Source organism: Spermophilus citellus, assembly GCF_964194105.1.
Source record: "Spermophilus citellus genome assembly, chromosome: 8".
In the NCBI taxonomy this organism is placed as follows: Eukaryota; Metazoa; Chordata; class Mammalia; order Rodentia; family Sciuridae; genus Spermophilus; species Spermophilus citellus.
Genome location: NC_138189.1, coordinates 39,730,289 through 39,752,850, shown reverse-complemented (window position 1 = coordinate 39,752,850; position 22,562 = coordinate 39,730,289). Strand labels below are relative to the sequence as shown.

The 22,562-nt window shown below is 38.9% G+C and overlaps 1 protein-coding gene across 1 annotated transcript in view; it reads right to left on the bottom strand.

The window, feature by feature from the left end:
• Positions 1-14,195: 14,195 nt before the first annotated feature.
• Positions 14,196-22,562, bottom strand: part of DCUN1D4 (defective in cullin neddylation 1 domain containing 4) — a gene marked incomplete at its 5' end in the record, with an annotated part of 67,921 nt that continues 59,554 nt past the window's right edge. Inside the window, 3 exon segments of the mRNA XM_081303542.1 lie at positions 14,196-14,850; positions 14,975-15,077; positions 17,162-17,266. Coding sequence (XP_081159668.1) covers positions 14,795-14,850; positions 14,975-15,077; positions 17,162-17,266 — 264 coding nt within the window. The 3' untranslated portion in view covers positions 14,196-14,794.

Here is a 22,562-nt window from a genome sequence, read left to right as displayed (position 1 = left end):
TTGTTAAATCCAGTTCACAGGGTTATTAATTGCATATATTAGGATTTTTTCAGTTCTAGGATTTCCATTTGATTATTTTTTATAGTTTCCAGTTTGCTAAAATTCTGCCTCATAAATTTTTCTACATATTAAGCTATAGTAATTTAAATTCCACATTTAATAACCATAATATCTGAGTCTCCTATGAATCTTTTTTCTATAAATTTTCCTCCTTTTAAAATAATTATTTTTTGTTAATTTTTTACGTATTGCCAACATTGTGTATAAGAAAATGTAAAGAAGTTTTTTTTAACTATTGAAAAAATGTTTATTTTAAGCCTTCAATATTATTACAGATATACATCCAAAACAAAAACAAAAACTAATACCAACAAGCAGGCCAAAAACAGGAAAAATAGGTTTTAAGACCTAGAACTTTGGAGACTAAAACTGCCCCATCAATTTCTCAAGAAAAAATGTTAATCTACCCTATATCTTCAGGACATTATAGATCTTCCACCCACCTACTACTATCTGAATGATTCACTGTATCTTAGTTCAAATTCCTGAGAGAGTATGAAAGATTCAGTCAATCCTATGTACAGATGCTCTTTGACTTATTATCACTCATGGATGATATATTTTTCCACAATTTACTTCTGGTTCTGGTAAGCAGTTAAGCTAGTGATGTCCTCCTTAATCCCATCCAGGATTGAACTAATTTAGAAGTGAGTTTTGGCCCTGCGAGTACTGGTCTATATCTAGCTCATCCTTACACTCCAACCCCTCAAAGTTTTTCAGGATCCTAATCTTAAGTCTGGGAGTTTACCAAATATTATCCTCTTTGAAGTCTGTAAACCCCAGCTTCTGTTAATTTTTTAGTCACTCCACTCCACTAAGACCTTCACTTTCACAACAACTGCTTTATAGGAGAAAAAAGTGATCTCAACACTGGGCTCATTTATTTTGGCTTCTTTTTCAAATATTTGCTCCACAACTTTTCACTTCCTTAGTAACTTTTCAATTCCTTCAAACATTTTAAAAATCATTTTGCCTAAATTTTCCAGTTATTCTTAGCAGGAGGTTGTCTAAGATAACAGCCATTTTGGAAAGCAAAAGTATGTAATCCACACATTTTCAAAATGTCATCATTTTTAGAACAACAATCGTTCTTGGGCTGAGGATATAGCTCAGTTGGTAGAGTGCTTGTCTCACATACACAAGGCCCTGTGTTCAGTTCCCAGCACCACCACCAAAAAAAAAAAAAAAAAAAAAGAAAGAAAGAACAATTGTTCTTATTTCCTAGGTCTTTGGTCCCTCCCTATTATGGAGGATCTTATAGCTAACTTTCATATTAACAGTCACACCTAGTGGGTTATTTTTTAAGAGCTTTCTGGAAACACAGGCCAATGAAGCATATTATCTGCTTCTGCCATAAGGTGAGACTCCAAGGTCAGCCTGAGCAACTTGTGAATATAATGAGAAACTGTCTAGTGCAATACATAGATCTTCCCCCATCCTAACCATCCCTTGTTTCTTTGATGAGGGTTGGGATTTCCTCTACTTTTCCTGGGACATGTGTAACACAAGTTAATTCCATTAAACTAATGGGATACTTTGGGCAAACTGGGAAGTTTTGAGTTGATCCTGTCTGCTGTCATGATGTGGGTCTTACCTAAGAGAAGAAACTGTCATCCCTCCTGCCGTTTCCTTATATGCCCCACCCCACAATGCATTAAGGCTGGTTTCCCATAATCACAGTAAGAGAGATGATGTTTGTGTTTGTTTCACGTGGATTCTCTGGTTCTTACCTCAGGTGTTCTTTGAAATTACTCACTATTTCAATTAGTTTTTTAACATTTTGAACAAAATACCCGACAAGAACAGTTTTGGGCAGGCTCACAGTAAGAGAGGTCTCAGTCCATAGACGGCCAACTCCATTGCTCTGGGACCAAGGTGAGGCGGAACATTGTGGGAGAAAGGTGTGGTGGGGAGAAACTGCTCTCTTCATGGCCACAAGGAAACTGAGAGAAGGAGTGGGTAAGGGGCCAACGGGAAGGTGAACCATTAAAGGGAAGTGAAAAACATGAGATCAAGCTGGAATAGATCCTGTTACATGTGTTACATGAAGTAGCCCAAAGGGCATCTGGCTCCTGTCTTTTCTCTCCTGACCTGTGCCTATGGTGAGACATGGCCAGATATGTGACTACATATGAATTCATGGGCTATGGCCAGTATCTTGTCTTGGTGTTCAGACTTGGAACGTGATTGTAAAATTGATGACATGGAAGTATGTCATCCTTATGAATGGGCAAACACTGTAAAGTTATCTGTGTCCTATGCAGATGCTCACTAAAGGATGACCTCAGCAGAGTTTGATTTTAATAATCAAATGGATAGGATGACCTTTTCTGTGGATTCTAGTCAGCCTCTCCCTAGTCACTCTGTTTTCCCCAATTGCCTCATAAATAAAGTGGCCATGGTAACAAAGATGGAGTTTATGTATGGGCTCAGCAACTAAGGCTGACCTGTCTGTGGCTGTGGAGGGCCCAGTTCGCCATCAGCAAGGCCAACACTGGGCCCCTGATGTGGAATCATTCCTTGGGTTGGTCATCCAGTGATCCGGTGACAGGTTGATTACACTGGGCTGCTTCCATTAGGGATGGGGCAATATTTTGTCCTTATTGGAACAGACACTCTGCATATGGATTTGCCTTCCCTGTGTGCAATACTTATACCAAAACCTACTGTGTGTGGATTTATAGAATGCTGTGCTTCATAGTATTCCACACAGCATTCTTTCTGAGCAGAAACTCACTTCACAGCAAGAGAAGTACAGCACTGGGCCATTCTCATGGAATTTACTGCTTGTACCATGTTCCTTGCCATCCTCAAATCGTGGCTCAACAGAATTGTGCAATGGCCTTTTGAAAACTCAGAGGGTGGAAATACTTTAAAAAGCTGGGGAAAGGTTCTCCAGAGGGCTGTCCCTGTTCTGAATCAGCATCTAAACTACCCTGCTATTCCCCTGACAGCCAGTACTCATGGGTCCAGAATTAAGGAATAGAAACAGGAGTGGCACCACTCACTATTATCCCTAGTGACTCACTAGCAAAATATTTGCCTCTAGTTCTGGTGACCTTTACTCTGTTGGCCTAGAGGTCTTAGTGCCAAAGAGGAGAATATTGACACCAGAAGATAGAACAATGATTCCACTGAGCTGGAAATTTAGACAGTCACTGGCCACTTGAGACTCTTCATGTCCCTGAATTGATGAGCAAAGAAAGAAGTCACAGTCAGTCCAAGCGGAACTCCTCCTCCTCCACAGTGGAGGTAACGAAGGGACTGTCTAGAATACGGCAGATCCTTCTCTATTATTATGCTGTTACCAAGGCCAATAGAAAAGTACAACAACTCAATCTAGGCAAGACTACTAATGGCCAAGACACTTCAGGAATGAAGGTTTGGTTACCCGGCCAGGTAAATCACCATGGCCAGCTGAGGTGCCTTCTGAAGGCAAAATAAATGAAGACTGGGTAGAAGAAGGTAATTATACACACCACCTACAACCACACCAGTCACAGGAATGACAACTGTAATTAACATGAGTATTTACTCCTTATTTTGTCACAAATGTGTGTATGTGTGTGTAAGTTTTAATGCTGCTATAACAAAGTTCCACAGACTGGGTATCTTTTATTTGTCACAGTTCTGGAGGCTTGAAGTCCAAGATCAGGATGATGGCATGGTTGGATTCTGATGAGTGCCCTCTTCTGGTCTGCAGACTCTTGACTTTTCCTCGTATCCTCCGGCAGCAGAGAGCTCTCCGAGGTCGCTTTTTGTAAAAGCACCAACCCCATTCATGCAGCCTCCCTCCTCGTTATCTAGTTACCTACTAAAGGCCACACTACCTAACGCCATCACACTGGGGGTTAGGATTTCAACACACAACTTTTGGGGAGGTCACAAGCATTCAGTCCATAACTTATTCTATGTATTTATAATCTGTGTTTTTTCTTTCTGTAATTTCCTTATAAGATAAATTGAATTTACATCAGATATTTAAGTACTGTTCACGTTATATCACCATATACATCAAGAAGAGAAAAAAAATATTTGTTCTCTTCTGAAGGTGTGTATGCAGAATAGTTGTATCATGGTAAGTGTCAGAATGGCCTACTATCTTTACTTGGAGCCTATGGTTTAAGGTGTACAAGTGATTGGCTTGTGATGACTAATTTTATGTGTCAACTTGACTGGGTCAAAGTGTCCAGTCAAACTTTCTGGGTGTGTCTGTAGGGTGTTTCTGATTAAGATTAACCTTTGAAATTGTAGACTAAGGAAAGAGGATTGCACTCCCTAATGTGGGTGGGCCTCATCAATGCAACTGAAGACTAGAACAGAACACACATGCCATTGAGAGTGGACTCTTCCTGCCCGACTACATGGAATAGAACATCTGTCTTGTTTGACCTTCAGACTCATACCAGAACTCAACCTTTCTTGGGGCTTTGTTGGCCTTTGGGCTAGAGTTTATACCATTGGCTTCCCTAGTGCTCATGCCTTTAGACTCAGGTTCAAACTATACATTGGCTCTCCAGCTTGCTGACAGCAGTGCTGGGGACTTCTCAGCCTATGCAGCTGCATAAGACAATTCCTAAATAAATAAATAAATGTGTGTACATGCATACATGCGCACACGCACACACACACACACACACACACGGTTTTTCTGGAGGCTCCTCACACACCCACCCTCCCCCCATAGCTTTGAATGGTCTGAAGTGTCACTTAACAGTGTACATTCACAGGGCTCTTCCACAGTCTGAGCTTTAGGGTGGGGACCAGGTGTTATCCCTGGACCCCAACACCACGCCTAATACATAGACATGATTAACTATATGCCTGACTGTCCATCTCTTTAGCACCCATGTTCTGCTTTTGGGTTCCTGGCTGATGTGATTCTGTGCTGGCATTGGACAGCTTTGGCTGGACTATACTGTGGGCTACCTTGTGCATATCCTCTGATCCTTTGTGCAGTACTTTTTTTTTTTTTTTTAATTATTTTATTGTTGGTTGTTCAAAACATTACATAGTTCTTAATATACCATATTTCACAGATTGATTCAAGTGGGTTATGAACTCCCATTTTTACCCCGTATACAGATTGCTGTGTCACATCAGTTACATTTCCATTGATTTACAAATTGCCTTTCTAGTGACTGATGTATTCTGCTGTCTATCCCATTCTCCACTGTCCCCTCACCCCTCCCCTCCCCTCCCCTCCCCTACTCTCTCTCCATCCCCTCTACTATAAATCGTTTCTTCCACTTATATAATTTTTCTCCTACTCCTCCTTTCCTCTTATATGTAATTGTGTATAACCCTGAGGCTCACCTTCCAGTTCCATGCAATTTCCCTTAACTCTCACTTTGTGCAGTACTTTTTAAGACTCCCCGGGCCAGCGATGAGGGTGCACAGGCTCTAGCATGATATGGCCTAGTGGAGCCATGGCAGCTGCAGGGATGTCAGGACTGGGTCCAGCCATCCTCACTTGCCCCTCAATGTAGACTTGACCTGTGGCTTTCAGCACTAAACACAGAGCAGAACAGCACAAGCACACCAGGCAGGGTGGGATGGGAGAAAGAACACACGGTTTAGGTAGAAGATGGAGGTCCCAGTCGTTGCCCTTTCAATTACTAAGTGTGAATTGAGTAGTAAATATATTAACGAAACTCTATGAGCCATTAGTTTTTTGTTTTCATCTGTAAGTGAAAAATTTAAAAAAATTTTACTTCATGGGGGTGGTAGTGTGACTCAAATGAAAGACTGCGGAAGAAAAAGCACTTTGTAAACTGTGGAATGTAATTATATGTCTTTCAAACTTGGATCCACCTGTAAATAAGAGTTACCCAAAACTCAAGAGAAAATCATCTCATTGGTGCTTTTTCCAAACACACACACACACACACACACACACACACACACTCACTTTCTGATGACCAAATGTGAGTATAAAATCTTACTTATATTGGAATCGACACAGGCAGTCTCCAGTTATAAAGTTATAGTTCCTGTTCAGAGTGTCACAAAGGAGCAAGAAGCAGCCCCAAATACTGTCCTCCATAGGAACTGACCACCTTAATCCTTGATCTAGGAAACATGGTGACCACAGACCCTGTAAAGCTCCTTGGAGGATATATTCTACTTATTCAATCTGTAGGAAATATTTGTTAGAGAAAAATGAATTTACTCAAAAAGTATAAATGAATTCACCAAACCTGGGTTAATGAAAGCACCACTATAACATTTGATGTGTTTTCAAGTCAGAAAGTATGTATAGTACATACCTACTAGATAAAATTAAAAAAAAATTGGAATTAAAAACTTCAAAAGTGCTAAATGCTGATCAGGATATGAGGAGCCCCTAGAACTCTCATATACTGCTAGGAATGCCAAATAGCATAATGATTGTGTAAAAGTTTGGCAATTTCTTTTAAAGTTAAATATTCACTTGTTATAAGGCCTGGTAGTTACACTAAATTCCAAAAGAGCCAAGAGAAAAAATACACATGTCTACAAAAAGATCTATATGTGGATATTTATAGCAGTTTAATTCGCGATTGCCCAGAGTTGGGAACTCAAATGTCCATCAACACGTCGTGACACAATCATTCAACAAAACAAAAGGAATGAACCAAGAGTGTGAGACCAAATCTCAAACACATTAAAAATGAAAATAGGAAAAAATAAAAAGCTATATACTGTAGGATTCTGTTGGTATGACATTCTGGCAAAGTTGTGTGAAAGAGAGAAATACATCGGTGGTTGCCAGGGCTTGAGGATGGAGGGAGGGGATTTCCTGTAAAAGGGCCCTGCGAGATCCTTGAATGAGTCAAGCAGCCCAGAGCTTACATACCTCAATTTTCCTAGTTCCTGGAAGACTTCTGTTATATCTTGTGGTCTCCCCACCAAATTGCTGGGGTGGAGACAGAACCTGGGTTTAAATATCAGCTTCCCAACTTTCTAGCTAAGTGACTTTAAAGCAGTCACTTAACCTCTGTTGGAAAAACAAACCTATCAGTTTCACCTACTATACACTCATAACAGATCACTTCTGACATGAGATGCATAGGTGTTTCCCCACAAGCAAACAATTCTGTAGCAGTGGACACCAGCTGGGTGTCCTCGAATTTGATTCAATTCTGACACTATCTACTGGGAGTTAGCATCAGATCCCACAGGTTGGGGGCTTAGTCCCTAAAACTGCTCTTCCCTCTATCTCCCTTTACATGCCAGTCACAAAGTCTCAGGTGGCTTCACCTGTTCTTCTCACAGACTGGTTATAAAATCAATGTTTCTACACCCACCTTCCTTGGGCTCCATTAATTACTTTGAATGGCTCTCAGAACTCAGGGAAAAACTTGTGCTTACCAATTTATTATAAAGGATGTTACAAAGGATGGAGGTGAAAGATGCACAGGATAAGGTACCGGAAAAGGGCTTGGACTCCCGGGCCCTCTCCTGGCATGCCACCCTCCAGGAACCTCCACATGTTCCGTCACCCAGCAGCTGCCTTAACTCCTTTGGGTTTTTATAGTTTTAAAAGATTGTGTTGAGAACCAAGCAAGGCCTAAATGTTTAGATTCTTCCTGGCCTCTGTGTAGCATTCCTCTCTCCAGGGTTTGGGGCAGGACCCTCCAGGACGGAGATCTTGTGACTACCAAGGTAATTAAGAATTTTTTGTTTTGTGTACCAGAGATTGAACTCAGGGGCACTCACCCACTGAGCCACATCCCTAGCCCTATTTTGTGTTTTATTTAGAGACAGGGTCTCACTTTTTAGTTGCTTAGCCATGTCGCCATTGCTGAGGCTAGTATTGAACTCATGGTCCTCCTGTCTCAGCCTCTTGAGCCGCTGGAATTATAGGTGTGTGCCACTGCACCCAGCATGAGCATTTCTTTAAGCCAGCTCCAAGACAAAAGGACAGGGGAAGATTAGTTTCTATAACTTACCTTGGTAAGAGAAATTCTAGATACAATTTCACAGATTGTGTGACCATCCTTGGGGTGGGAGTTATAAGCCAGGAGCCATGAATGAAAACCAAAAAATATTTACCATCATACTCTTCAAACCTCATTTTCCCTCTAGATCCTTCACATGAATGTTGAAGAGTGTTCAATGAGATTAGTATAAAGCATGTTGCCTGGCTGACCACTTTCCCTGATAAGAGAGTTAAATAATGTCAATAAACCACCAAATGGCCTTCTTGACTATAGCCCTAAATGCATTACAGTTTGCTGGTGCATCCAGGCTCTAGAGAAACAACCCTCAAGATGATCCATGAATGTGTACCTGACCTCTAAAGAAAGCTCTTCACTCATTCCTTATTTAATTCCTATAATGCCCTGGGCTCCAGAAGGAACTCTCAGCTCCAACCTAGTCAATGTCTTTCTAATCTATCCTTTATAAATGGCTGATGCCAATGGATTTAAGACCTCCCATTCAAGAGGGCCTGCCTGCTTAATTCTTCAACCTGTTTTTCATTTCCCTAGTCTTCTCTGTACATTCTTACAAACTTAAATGCCTGTTACCAATTCCATACAGGAATTCTGCCTAACATCATGAAAGTTTTTGATGTCACAATTACATTCAAACCTGAAAATCAACCTTAATGTGGGAGAAATAAGGACTAGGAAAGACTTCTGAGCACTTTGTGAGACATGCAGAATAAGTTGCTAAAAGACATGTATTTATTTATCCAATGATTTCATGAGCATCTGTGATAGGATTACTTCCCTGTCCAAGCTGTTCTCAAGATGAAATAAAAAGGAGCCACCACAGGTAGGGGAGCAAAAACGAATGACCAAGCAGAGACAGAAAAAAAAAAAAAAAAAAAAAAAAGCAAAGCCTTTCAATATGCTTTCCAAGTTGGCCCCCAACTTTTTAGTGACTTAGTTCACTGGTAATGAGTACAGCTGCAGCTCTTTTTGTCCTCACACATTTATCCTAAGATTCTAGAGAACACTGGTTTGTAAATTTAGATATTCAAATTAAGGCAATTCTGAGATGTCACTGCTGGGAAGTGTCAAAGGGAAAAAAAACCAAGCCTCTTGAGCCTCCTCCTTTCCCACAGCTAGGATTCTTCACAGTCCACTTTCCTCAGAGAATGATTGCAAAGGAATTTCTTTCAAAGTACTGAACTTCTTTGGAAGAAGAGATTTACATTTTAAATGTTTTTTCCCCTTTAAAAATTCCATTTAGTTACTATTGTCAATTTTTGTTTTTCAATTTCTAATTCCTGGCACAGCCTATTCACAATGATTTCTAAGCAAGTACTTCTATACATGGGATCATTTTTATTTCTTCTTAAGGCGATTGGAGATAAATGCCGGGAACAAATTCAGGCAGGGGAAAAGCCGCACATTATTCTGCTGAATGTGCCAAAAGCAGCCAACGTGCCCAATGTTGGATTATCTTCTGCCAACGAGCTCAGATAAGTAAACAGGGCCAGAAAGCTTGATGTGCTATTCCCCCACGGGGATAGTTTTTCTTTCTGGCTGTAACAGTTCCAAAGATAATTCTTTTGTAACGGAATCATAAGAGCTTTTCTCTAATCTGCATAAAAGTTACTCTTCACAGGAGGATTTGAAGATCTTACTCCAGTGAGTTTGGTCTGATGTGACCCATTACAGCAAGTATGGAAAGCAGGTTGGGCCTTTGTGTAGGTGCAAATGAAGAAAGATGCTGTCCAGAAATAGCACATTTTCCTCCCTCTTCTGTAGTCCCAGGGTTGATCCAATGAGCTTCAGTTATTTTTCTATGAGTAACGTTCTCCATTTTTCTTTCAGTTCACTTTCCCCCATTGTTTTAAAGGGCTTAAAAAGGTCCATTAGAGTAACCTTCCTGTATCTCCTTCCTTCACAGTCATTATCTGCAGTGCATCTCCGCTGGGCTGTCTGAGTAGACATTAGAGACATTAGCTAGTATTCTCTCACCAGTCCTTTGTATTCCAATTGCATTGCTGGAAAACATTCATTTCCTGTCGATTTCCATGTGAACTAGTATCTCCAGGAGAGCTCACCTTTTGTTGTTTTCCAGCACTAGATGATGTAACACATTCTATTTCTGTTTATCACACTCCAGGTGGAGAATGGCCTGTTCTAAGGCTTGTCACCTCCCCTCCTTTGGATCAGTTTGGGATTAAGTTTTTTTCCATTATCTCCACTATCCTATTTCTGGATATCTTGAAGAGCTTTTCTTGTTGTTTTGGTACCTGGGAATGAACCTAGGCAAACTTAACCACTGAGCCACATCCCCAGCCCTTTTTTGTATTTTATTTAGGGACAGGGTCTCACTGAGTTGCTTGGTGCCTCGCCTTTGCTGAGGCTGGCTTTATACTCTCGATACTCTCGTTTTAGCCTTCTGAGCTGCTGGGAATACAGGAATGTGCAATTTTCTTGGTTTGAACCTTAGCTTTTGGTCTAACAACAACTGGAGGAACATCTGTATCACCAACCCAAACAGTATGCAATAGTATGCAAACAGTAGCAATCTTGTTTGCTACCTCCTCTTTCTTGCATTCAAACTTCTTAAACTCTTTAAATATGTGTTAGTTCTTTCAGGATTTTCTTGGGTGCTGACAAGTGTTTGCCCAGAATGGGAACTCTGTTAACTTGCTTCCTTGTACACTGACCATACAGTATGTGCCAGAGGTCCTGCCCTCAGGAAGCTAATCTTCTAGTGTAAGACCCTGTGGTATGTAGCCAGATTGATAAACATAGTTTAACTGGGTGGCAGCTCTGGGCATGGTAAAAATGGTCATTTCTGCCTTGCTCATGGTCCACGCCAAAGCACTCTATTATTAGCTTAATGTACAGCACATGGTACCAAATTTTCTAAAAATCACTATTTGTCTGAGAAGTGTTATTTTTGGTGAGACCAGGGATTGAATCCAGGACTCTGTGTATGCTAGGTGAGTGCTCCTCCACTGAGCTGCATCCCTAACCTGTTTACACTACAAAACATTTAAAATATTGTATCTGAAAGTGTTTGGGTTAAAAGAGACTAAAGAGGCTTGACAACTAAATACAATACTTTTATCCTTGGATATAAAATAAAATACAGTACTTTTATCCTTGGATATAAAATAAAATAGCTATCAAGGCCATTACTGGGAATTTTGATCAGATAATATCATCAGTGTTAAACTTCTTGAGTGTGATAATTTTATCATGGGAACAGAATATTATTTCAAAATATCAGGTATGACATGCCATAATTTAACTTACTCTCAAATAATTCAGAAAGAAATATTTACCTACAGAGAAAGAAGTTCACACACACACACACACACACACACACACACACTCAGGAATAGGTCAAGGGAATGTGGTAAAATGTTAAATTTGAAGTGACAGGAATACAGGTAGGTGTTCAGTGTGTAATTCTTGCATTGTTTTTTCTGTAGCTTTGACATTTTTCAACAGAAAAAGTTGAGGGGGAAAAAACGATTAAAAAATTATACTTTAAAACTCTACCCCACTCTTTGAAGAGAGAGAGAATAACTCACAAATCAGTTCAGAAACCAAACACAAATACTTCTTTATTTATGGGATATCATTTTACATCAATTCCATTAAAACCTAAAACCAGCTTGCTGTACTCAAGTTAGGTGGCATAACAGTATTTTAGTTAAGCTGGGAGTCACAGGACTTGCACACTTTTATGAATGTAATGCAAATACTGACGACACGAAGCATTCACAGTTATAGGTTAGCTGCTGTTCATTTAACAGTAACCCCCAATAGAAATTATTTTATGAAAAAAGCAACCCACATTTTGGTCTCATTTACAGATACCCAACATTTCAGTTGGTCAATGAATTCTATACATTTATTATACAACATATGAAAGAATAAAGGATAAGGCGTACAGAGGTATTTTAGCAGTTGTAAGAATAAAAACCAAGGGCAAAAACTAACTTTTAAAGCTTTCTGTATAAACTTCAAAAGCACTGCTAAAATGGAGACTGAGAGGCAACAGAAATCTGTTGTTAAACCAGAAATCTAGAGGTCTGTCTAGTCAGATTATAAAACTTCAGAGAGTCATGCTTCAAAAAGATGCACGTAACATTATAGTGGATGTTTGTAACAAATTAAACAATGAAATTTCTGACCTACTGCAGCAGTAAACAGGTAAAAGTTGTATTCCCCAACAACAGAGTATTGCAATATGGAGTTGAGTTCAAAACACAAGGGAAGAGAGAAAGGGTGTAGACTCAGGTACTAAAGAAAACCCAGAAGAAGGCACCCTAATTTATTTAACATTAGCCCATGCATAAGTGCTTGATGACTGTTCAATTCTGTGTGACTGAGGCAAATTTTTAAGAAGTGTCTGACCCCCTTTTCTCCCCTTCAAAGTAACTACATAAAAATCAAGAAAACAAGGGCAAGCACTCTGTACCAGCAGTCACAGAGGTTTTTGTTTGTTTTTTTTTTCCCCCAAGAAAGTTTATAGATGATTTGGAGTTTTCTAACTGCAAGATTATCCCTTTGGAATACTTAGTTTAGTATCACATGAGATACTTGTTTTTACTTGAGAGTTCTTCTTATCACCAAAATGTTCACTGTGGATGAAATGAAAAATCTTCCCTTCATAACAACTTTTTTATTTTGGAATAACTGTGCTTAGTGTTAAAAAAAAAAAAACTCTAGATGCTAGCACGTTTAAAATAATTTCATCTATGATTTAGATATGTTTTGCACAAAACAATAGGGGATCAAATTTAAAAATTGTGGCCTTTAAAGTGTGATTTTTATGCTTCATTGGGGTACATCTGAAAATGAATCAATTCTCCATAGATCCAAACCTGCCTATGGCCAGTCAACACTGTACGACACATGCATGAACCCTTTTCAACATGTCAGTCTGAATAGCTGTTGTTTGCCATCAACATTTTCTATTCTTTCCAGATATTAATGTATGCAAATATTCATTTGTAAAGTTAAAAGTGAGACTACAAACAAGGAATGGTTAAGTATGCTTAGTCACAACTGAGTTTTTTAAACTTGTGGTTTATTTCACAGCAAACCAAACCTTATTATTTGGTAGAAAAAGGAAGTAGTTGCATTCTACCACATCATGATTTTGTATATGCACACACACTGTATATACATACAAAATTTCTGTCTTTGGTGGTTTAGTTAGGGAAAAAGAAATATGAAAATCTGAACACCGTTTGCAAAGAAACTGTAAAACAGTGGTCAAGAGTAGCATTATCTGTGTGCTTTACTCATTTAATGCCATTGAAAAGTTCACATTTAATTGAAAAGATTTTTTTGGCTAATAATCCAAACATCTTCCAATCATTACATGCTCATGCCTGGATCTTTCTTACAACTACAGCTTCACTTGTTCAAATGCACCATTAGCTCTTCACTTGGTTAAATCATTAGACTTTTGTGTTTTCACAAAACTTTAGGGACCGAGTTAGTCACTCAATAGCACCAAATAGTTGGGGTGAAAACATGTTATCTATACATTTCCTCAAGAAGGCAAGGTAAAAAGAAAAGGAAAGAAAGAAAGAAAAGAGACATAAAATACAAACCTAAAAATACCATCCCACTTACTCATTTCCTCATCCACATAAATAATGGCTATCACCCTTCAGTACAAATGACTCAGGTAATGACAAGTGGCCCCTCCAGGAAAGGTCCTACTGTATGATAGGATTAGCTCAATGCTGGTGGTCTGTTGTCCACTGCCTGCAATGGACACGCTGCCAGGAAAAGCCTAGCATGAAAGAAACAAAGAAAACAAAAGGAAACAGCACTCACTTATAGTATACCTTTTCCCAAAAAATGAGGAAATTAGACACCATGAAAGCTTAACTAAAAATTCAAGCCACAACTAAAAAGTGCTCTGCAGTTATAAATTGCCAGCAAACCAGTAGGTTTTCATGGGGGAGGCAAAATAAATTTGACTTTGAGTGGCACAGAAAGCATCAGCAAACCAACACTGGCTACAAGAATGCAAAGGGCGGGGTAGGGGGACCACTGAAGAAAGTTCATGAGAATTTAAGCCCCAAATTTCAAAAAAGGTGCATGTTAATTTGTTCCTTTGTACCTATATTCAACCTACTATAGTTTTAACATTAAAAAACAAAAATACTATACCTTGCATGGTGGAAATGATCTGTGGCATGTTACCTAAGTAGTCAAATAATTATAACTTTTGTCATTTTAAAAAGCTAATATTGTCAAGTAAACCAAATGATATTTGGCATATGCCATGGAAAAGTTATGACTCCTACCTCCTTCCAGAAGTTGGCCTCTTAAAACAGTACGGTTAATTCTGGCAATGTTTGCTTATGGTAACAGTTGTTTTGTCTTGTTTTCTGAAATGCTACACTTGAGACCAAATAAAGTATAACTGGTTCATTTGAAAAAAGGGACTAGAAATATGCCACAAAATTATTTTTACAATACATTTTTGCAGAAATAATCTCTAGGTGAAGCTTTTTCTTTTTATACACATATACAAAATTTAAACAGCAATATACACATAATCACAGTGAGGACGTTGGCAAATTCACCAATCTGTAGTGTAAATAACAAACTGCAAAGCAGCCTTCCAAGAGAACAATGCTACACAGCAAGCAGAGCTGGCCCATCAATAGCAAACACCAAAATATCCCTGCGAAAGGGAGACAGTGCAAGAAAAGCAGCATGCGCTTTGATACAAACAGCAATTTATGGCTAATGGGTGACATAACTGTGGTAACAGTGACTCTCTCGCTGCTCTGCATAAAGTCCTAGGACATCTGTTTGTCTTTATACCACTCCACGAACTCGTCCAATAAAACTGGCCCTGGAGAGAGAGGGGGAAAAAAAAAACAAAACAGTGGCTCTAAGGCTTTTCTCGGGGAGGCAGGCAGGCTATGTCCAAGGATGTGGGAGAGGGAGGGAGGGGACATTCCGCACCCAGTACTCACATGCTCCATCTTCATCATAGTTGCTGAGGTCAAGATTAATTGTTCTGCTGAATTCCAGCACATTGCACCACTGGTCTTTGTTAATCACTTTATATTTTGATTGCTGATGGAGGGAAAAGGAATATGATTACACTTAAAATTAACAAGTGAGACAGTTTCAATTCCTGTATGAACTTAATAAACTTCATGTAGAGCTAATCCTTTCCATTCAAACACTGATGCAGTAGGAAGCAAGGGAGAGCAAGAGTAGAATTTAAGATGACAATTTTCCTTACAAAATATGGGGTGGGGGGTGGGGAGTGGCAATTCAAGGTGACAAGAACATCAAAGAAACACAATTTCATATTCCTAGAAGTGAAATTTCTATACTGTGGAAGCCCTTTTATGTAAAATGGCAATGCTACAAGAATTAAGAGAGAACTTATAAATTTATGCAAAGCACTCTATCCAGTCCTTGGCACAAAGTGTTACATAAAGAGTAGCTCCCCTTAATAATCCTCAACATGACCAGCACAGCTCACTGCCAAGCTGCTGGCTTGAAGCACATGCAGCGGTGGGTCACTTGATGAGAACTTGTTATCAGTGCTACAAGTGACCTCAGAACTGGGGGCTTTTGCCACTGAAGAAAATTACTATTCAAATAATTAAGAACTTGAATCTGATCATAAAAGAAACTGGAATAGCTGTGAAGTAGTTCCTCAAATCCTCTTAGACAAGAAATATGCTATATAGGCTTTTTAAAAAATATAGTATTCCTAAACACAGATTTTAAAATAAAATCCACAACCAATAATTTTTAACTCCTCACCACTAAAACATAGGAAAATACAAATGCATAAAAAACAAAGATAATTAATTAAGTCAATAGTTTTGAGGATATAAACATAAGAAAAGCTAGAATCAAAGGATCACTGTCTCCTTTTAAAAGAAAATGCAAATTTGTATAAGAGCAAAGCACAGACTACAAGTTTACCTTTCTAAGCAAGTGGAATCAAAGAATAGTTTGAAACAGCTGGTAATGATCCTGGGATTGTGCAACATCAAGTTTCCTCACAGCCAGGTCTTTCAGTAAGGACCCTTCACACTCAGCTCAACTCCTGCTCAGTAAACTAAAAGCGAGAACCTAGTTCCGTCTTTGTTCCAATAGTGAGCTTGTATCTCACAGGGTTGTCAGAGAAATGACAACAGATCGGACATGGAGGGGACCATCATATAAACAAATACTTACATTAAAACCAGCTTTTACAACTTTCTTGAGTCCCAGAGATAACAGTCCTCAAAGAATTCTATCAATTGTTAGGTTCTTCTGGACCGTTGTCCAGTTGTCAGAAAGATTATTAGTGCAAGAAGGAAGCTGGAGTCAGGGAAGATCTAGGATTTTCTCCAAGACCCAACAACATCTATGGTGTTCTTGCAAGCAAGGGGCATTTTTAAAAGGGCTTGGGGCAAGAGGGCAAGGAGAATGCCGTAGACAGCCCAAGTAACTCAAATATTTCAGACACTTCCAGGTGCAGCAGCAGGACATTTCAACAAAACCAGCTCCTCATAACTAGCAGCTCAAAAATTCTGATCATCAATACTTAAAGCAAACAAAGATTGATGGAGTAGTGCTGGTTGTTTCTAATACACATCTGAAGAAAATTTAAACTGAAGGCGACACTGTCAGTTTTCTCAATACAGTACTTAAGTTGATCTAAATTCCCCAAGTGACTTGGAGATAAGAGTAAATAAGAACAGATTACAAACTAATTTTGGTAAGAAGGCAGATGGCTGTTTTTTTAACTTTTGCTTATAATCAAAGCTGGAAATTCATCTAAAGGCATTAAATAAAGAAAGCCTTGTTTTTCTATTGTTATAAAGAGCAGGCAACTAAGCAGCCATGAAGCTTTTAAAACTGGGCTCATACAAAATAAATTTAAAAAAAGAAAAAACTGGGCTGAGAGGGGCAAGGCAAGGACAGAGCTGCAGCCACACGTGATGCACGGTAAGGCAGAATGAGGCTCCACCAAGCAACGCGGACGGATGAGCTCCAGAAGACAGGGAGTGCTGACTGACAGCAGTTATGGCACCATGTTTACTATGAGTGATAAAGTACGACAAACAAAAATTACACAGAATGGTTAAGGAAAGTATACTTGGTAGTTCTAAGCAAGCAAATATACATTTCATAAAATAACAATTTGGTACCTCTAAGAATTGGTGAAAAACTGGAAAAAGGGGCCAGATTTTTCCTAATAACAGTCCCAACATGCACTTGGCAGTGTTTATGTCTAGGCTGCGCTGGTCCTTTTCCTGTTTAACAAACAAAAACAAGGATGAGCCAGATGCCTCCAAATAATAACTTCCAATAATCCAAATTTGTATTTCACTTCAACAAGAAAATTTCAAACAACTCATTTACCATACACCATAAAAAACCAAATAGAGACTAAGGCAGGGAGAAGGAGAGTAAGTAATATACAACAGAAGTCTTGATTATTTTGATATTATATAAATTTATTGTAAGAAAGATTCATGTCAATTGAATGATTACCCTAATGCAAAATTAATTATGTAGCAGTATCTACAATCATTTCATTGAATAAATAAAAATCTATAACTTACTAACTTGCTTGTTTGACACTTATGATAATTATAAAAATCATAATTGTTGATCCTGAAGCCTATACTTAACTAAATGGAGTGTAAAGGTTTGATTGCCATGCTTAGGAATCAGGTTTCCTTAATAAAAATCATTTTCCCAACAATTTTATTTCAGGGGTAAATATTTTTCTTGTACCTAAACATGCTGGAATTAAATTCCACTTAACATAAATGCTGAGCCCTGGAGATTCTCTCCTCATCAGAGGATGTATTCAGCCACCTGTGCTGGGGGAAAGCAGGATGTCTATCATTACAATCCTTCTTACCTTGGATTTCTTAGCAGATTGTCCCTAACGAGTAACCAAGTGAAAGACATTTCATAAGGAAACGACAAAAGAAACTTAAATAAAGGTAGATTATGTTCACTCTCTTTTGCAATTAAACATCCTAATTTCTCATTTCATGTTTCTTAGAAGTTTCCATTCTAGAACTACAAATGGGCAGTTTACATGAAAGGAATCGAGAGGGTCTGGGACCACAATAATACCTTACACATCCAAAGCTAGCCTCCATGTAGTACCTGAACTGTTGAAGAAATTTACAAGAGTGTTACAAAGGAAGGATGTGCTTGGTACCCCAAATGTGCAATTTAAATGCTCACCACATTAAGGGAGGATGCTGTGACCACCCTTATCTGTCACATGTGCAGCCACACATACTTTCCAACTCCACCAGTGAAGTGCTCTTTGGTACACAGTAAATTTCTACATAGGGTACTGACTTTAAAAGAGAACTTAATCAGTGAATGTTAAGAGCCTCACACAATAGCAAATGAGGGAGATGAAGATACAGAAACATGCTGCTAAGGAAAATGTCTAATAGGTCTGTTTTGTTCTCAGTCATATAGTATAATGGTCAATTCAAATGGCACTATGTCACCCTTCTCTGTTAGAGGCCACCCAACTCAAATCTGATGATGGCAGGGGCATCCCAATTCCACAATTCTACACAAACAGGAGGCCTCTTTCTCACAGCCTTCTCTGTCTGTCCCTTGGCCATGCAGATGGTCCTGCTAGGGCTGTAGTACTCACAAAGGAGAAGAGGACAGTAGAAGAGGTGACTTAGAGATTGTCCTTTACCAAACAAGCCTCATTGGCTTGTTGCATTTGTGCTTATGCTTCTGTGAAACACTGTGAAAGCAAATGGGAAAAGAAACATCCCTTAGCCTGTAACAGGTGTGGCAAACAGCAACAGCACACCACACCATGAAGCAATCCACAAGAAAAATGAGTAAATTGTTGAGAAGCACACGCGGCACCACAGGACCAGGCCAAAGTCCATTTGTCAAACAAAAGTTCACGAAGCACTGGGCTGATGACAGTGGTGCTCTAAAGAGCTTTCCTTTGTAGAGTTTGTCATCATTCACCAAATCCCCAAATCTCTAGTCTGGCTGTGAAATATACCGTGCCTTCTTCCATCATCATCAGTGCCTATGCCCCCATCACAACAGACATACACTAAGGTGACAAAAAAGAAAAGAGATACAAAAGGACCTGGACAGACTCTTTGCAACAATATAATCATCCGACAAACTGATGATCATGAAGGATTTCAACGCGTGTTTGGCAGTGATGCCAGAACATGGAGGAGAGGCATCAGACTCACAGGACCGGAGAGCTGAACAGCACTCACTCACTCCTGCTCTGCAGGGTGCCAGCCAGCAGCTCATCACTAACACCATCTTCTGCCTAGCAAATAAGAGAGAGATATTATGGATGCACTCACAGTCTGAACAGTGGCATCTCACTGACAACCAACAGTGCCTGTGTAGGGACTTGTACCTAAGTGCAAATGACCATAACTGGAAACACTCAAAAATTCCTGGGAACAACACAGTTGAGAGAGCCCACAGCAAATGCCAGCTAAACATCAAAATGGAGATACTCCCCAGGGTTCTCTGACTACAATGATCCCTAAGGGCATTCTCTGCAAAGAAGTTCCAAATTTAAAAGTGAAATGAACTTCCCAGGATGCTATCAGGTAGCCATCAACATTATGGGCATCAAAAAGAAAAAGAAAAAAAAATCACCTTAACCATTTCAAGGAGTACAGCAAAGGAATCCAAAAAACTCTTTGCAAGAAATTAAAATAGTACACTGTGCACATCAATCCTGTAACCTTCTGTTCATGCAGCACCAAGAAGTAAGGGACAGACCAACAGATTTCTGCATCCCAAGGTCAGTATCCAAGCAGAAAGTACCTTGAGAAAGCCTGCCAAGAGCCAGCCAGCATTTCCAGAAGGCCCATCCAGGTTAAAGGAGAGGGAAATGAAGACTTTTCTTCCTACCTATCTCTTAACACAAAATTTATATGTGTGTTTACTAAACCTTAATTTTTTAAGATAAATAGAAAAAATAATTTTTAGTCATTTCTCAAATAATAATAGAAAATGAACTATTTTGGACAAACCAATCCTGTACAATACACAACCAGATTCTCACTGTCATCCTTAAACATGGATTAAAGGCACAGCAGGATGGAAGGGATCAGGCCTTTAATAGTGCAGCTAAAAATCAAAGGATCCCATTAGAAATAGTGGAAGAAGTTACATTTTATATGTGGAATAAATGCACCCCTGAAGCTGAAGACTAACAACAAACAATGTATGATAGAGAATAAAGAGGTTTTATTAAGATCTGATTTAGAACTCTAATTTTTCAAAAAGTGCCTTTGTTTACATAAGACTGTTCCAGTGCAGTTCTTTCCTAAAATGGAACAAATGAATTAAAAAATAAAAATGAAATTGAAACTTAAAAAGTTAATTATAAATGTTAAATGTAAAGTATGTCACAAAAATGGATCTTTAAATATTTAGGCATCTGTATCTGCTCTAGAGACCCCTAATTGTTCCAGGTGATCTACTTCCAATTTTCATTAAGTTTTAATAGCTTGAAAATTATATGCAAAAAGAAGAACCTTTTATTAAAATTATAATTAAAAAAAAACTTAGCAGAAATAAAGTCCTGCAGCTTTTTAAGAGATACTAATTGGACTCAAGAAAATATATATTAGTTATTGTGATTCCAAAAATAAATGGTGAAGACAAAGTTAGAAATTGCATGTGAAATCAAAAGGCCTCAAAAGCCTTATGGCATGCATCACATGAGACCACAGAGAAAATGCAGTCCTTCTTAATACAGCTACCTGCATCAACAAACATCAGGTAAAATAGGCTCTCAAGGCTTCAATCTTAAACACTGTGGTTCAGTTTTAGAAACTAAAAATACAGCAAAGTAGCTTTTGCATGGGTTAAAAACAAAAAGTCATAAAATCCAAAAGTACCCGCCCTCCTGTTGGTGGAAAAAACATATCTAAAATAATTATGCTCTTAGAACTAAGCCAACAATATTTTATGAATAACAATATTTGCAAGGCAATTTACTAAGCTCATTTTTTTTTTTTTTTTGGTACTGGGACACTTTTTTTTTGGTACTGGTACAGGGGCACTTAACCACTGAGTCAATCCCCAACACCCACCCACCTTATTAATATTTTATTTAGAGACAGGGTTCTGCTGAGTTGCTTAGTATCCCACTAAATTGCTGTGGCTGGCTTTGAACTCATGATCCTCCTATCTCAGCCTCCCAAGCAGTTGGGATCACAAGCGTGCACCACTATACCCAGCTAAACTCAACTCTTGACACTTCCTTTAAAACAGAAGAGAAGTCTGTCGAAAGGCACTTTGCTTATTATTTTGTTTGGTACAATCATATTCTACTATATTTAATAAGCACTACTCTCAAAAAACAAGTCATTATTGAAACTTGAGGTTTGCAACTCCCTTACTCTAATTATATGGTTAACTTTTACCTTGAGCCAGTGAGTGTACAGTTTCTTAAACTCTTTTAATACCATTAGGATAGGAGCAATTATTATTATTACTGATTTATAAATAAAGAAACTGAGGCAGAAGAACTTAAATAATCATCAATAAATGGTAGAGATGGAATTTAAGCCAGGAATTCTGATTCCAAGCCTGAGCTCTTTCATATAATACCATCTTGCTTGCTGGGGTGGTAAAAAAGGAAGAACAATTGAAATATTAAGAGATAAACAGAGGCCAATTAGTTTAACTGCTGAGCAAATCTGAGTGGCTCTGCAACAGCCAAAGAGGAATCTTAAAACTAACAAGATTGTTAGGGGTAATGGGCTTGCAATTAGATGACTACTTCATATTACTTTTATTCCTGACCTCATCTGTTTTCCTTTATAATTTTTTCCTTTCTGTTTTCCTTATAATTACAAAGAAATGTGAGGAGAAAGGGGTGGGGGGAGAAAGAGACACACAGAGAAGCAGAGAGAGAGAGAGAGAGAGAGAGAGAGAGAGAGAGAGAGGGAGGAGAGAGAGAGGGAGGGAGGAGAGAGAGAGATAAAGGGAGGGAGGGAGGGAGAGACCGTATGCACACATGTGAGAGCCTGTGCTGGGGGTTGTAGAGAAAGGGAAACTAGACAGTAAGTGAAAAAATGCTTCAAATTAGAAGAGAAAGTAATTCCAAATGTTCACAGACAAAAGTGAATGGCAGGAAGAATTCTCTTGATATACCAGGAATTGCTGAACACAAGACCTAGCAAGTTTCCTTAGCAAATTCTGTCAATAACATCCATAATCATTTCTAGTTCAACTGTTATTTTTCTTGGAGGAGGAAGGTACTTTGGCTTTATGTGTCCTCTTAAATCTTCCTGAATCATCCTCAGAGACAATGAATAGAAGCCAATGGCACCTTCTGTTGGAATAGTGAGGTCATCAAGAAACTAGTTTGATCTGGTAACAAACTCACTTGTCAAAAAAGCATTAGGAAAAATGAGTTCCCCCAGGTGTCTCCTGCATCCACAAGACCCCTCCACATCTGACTGCTCTAAAATGCTTTGAAAAAACAAAGATGCTACCCCCCACCCCATCTCTCATTGTTGGGCTCACTATCCTTTGCCCAGGCCTCTCCTTTGC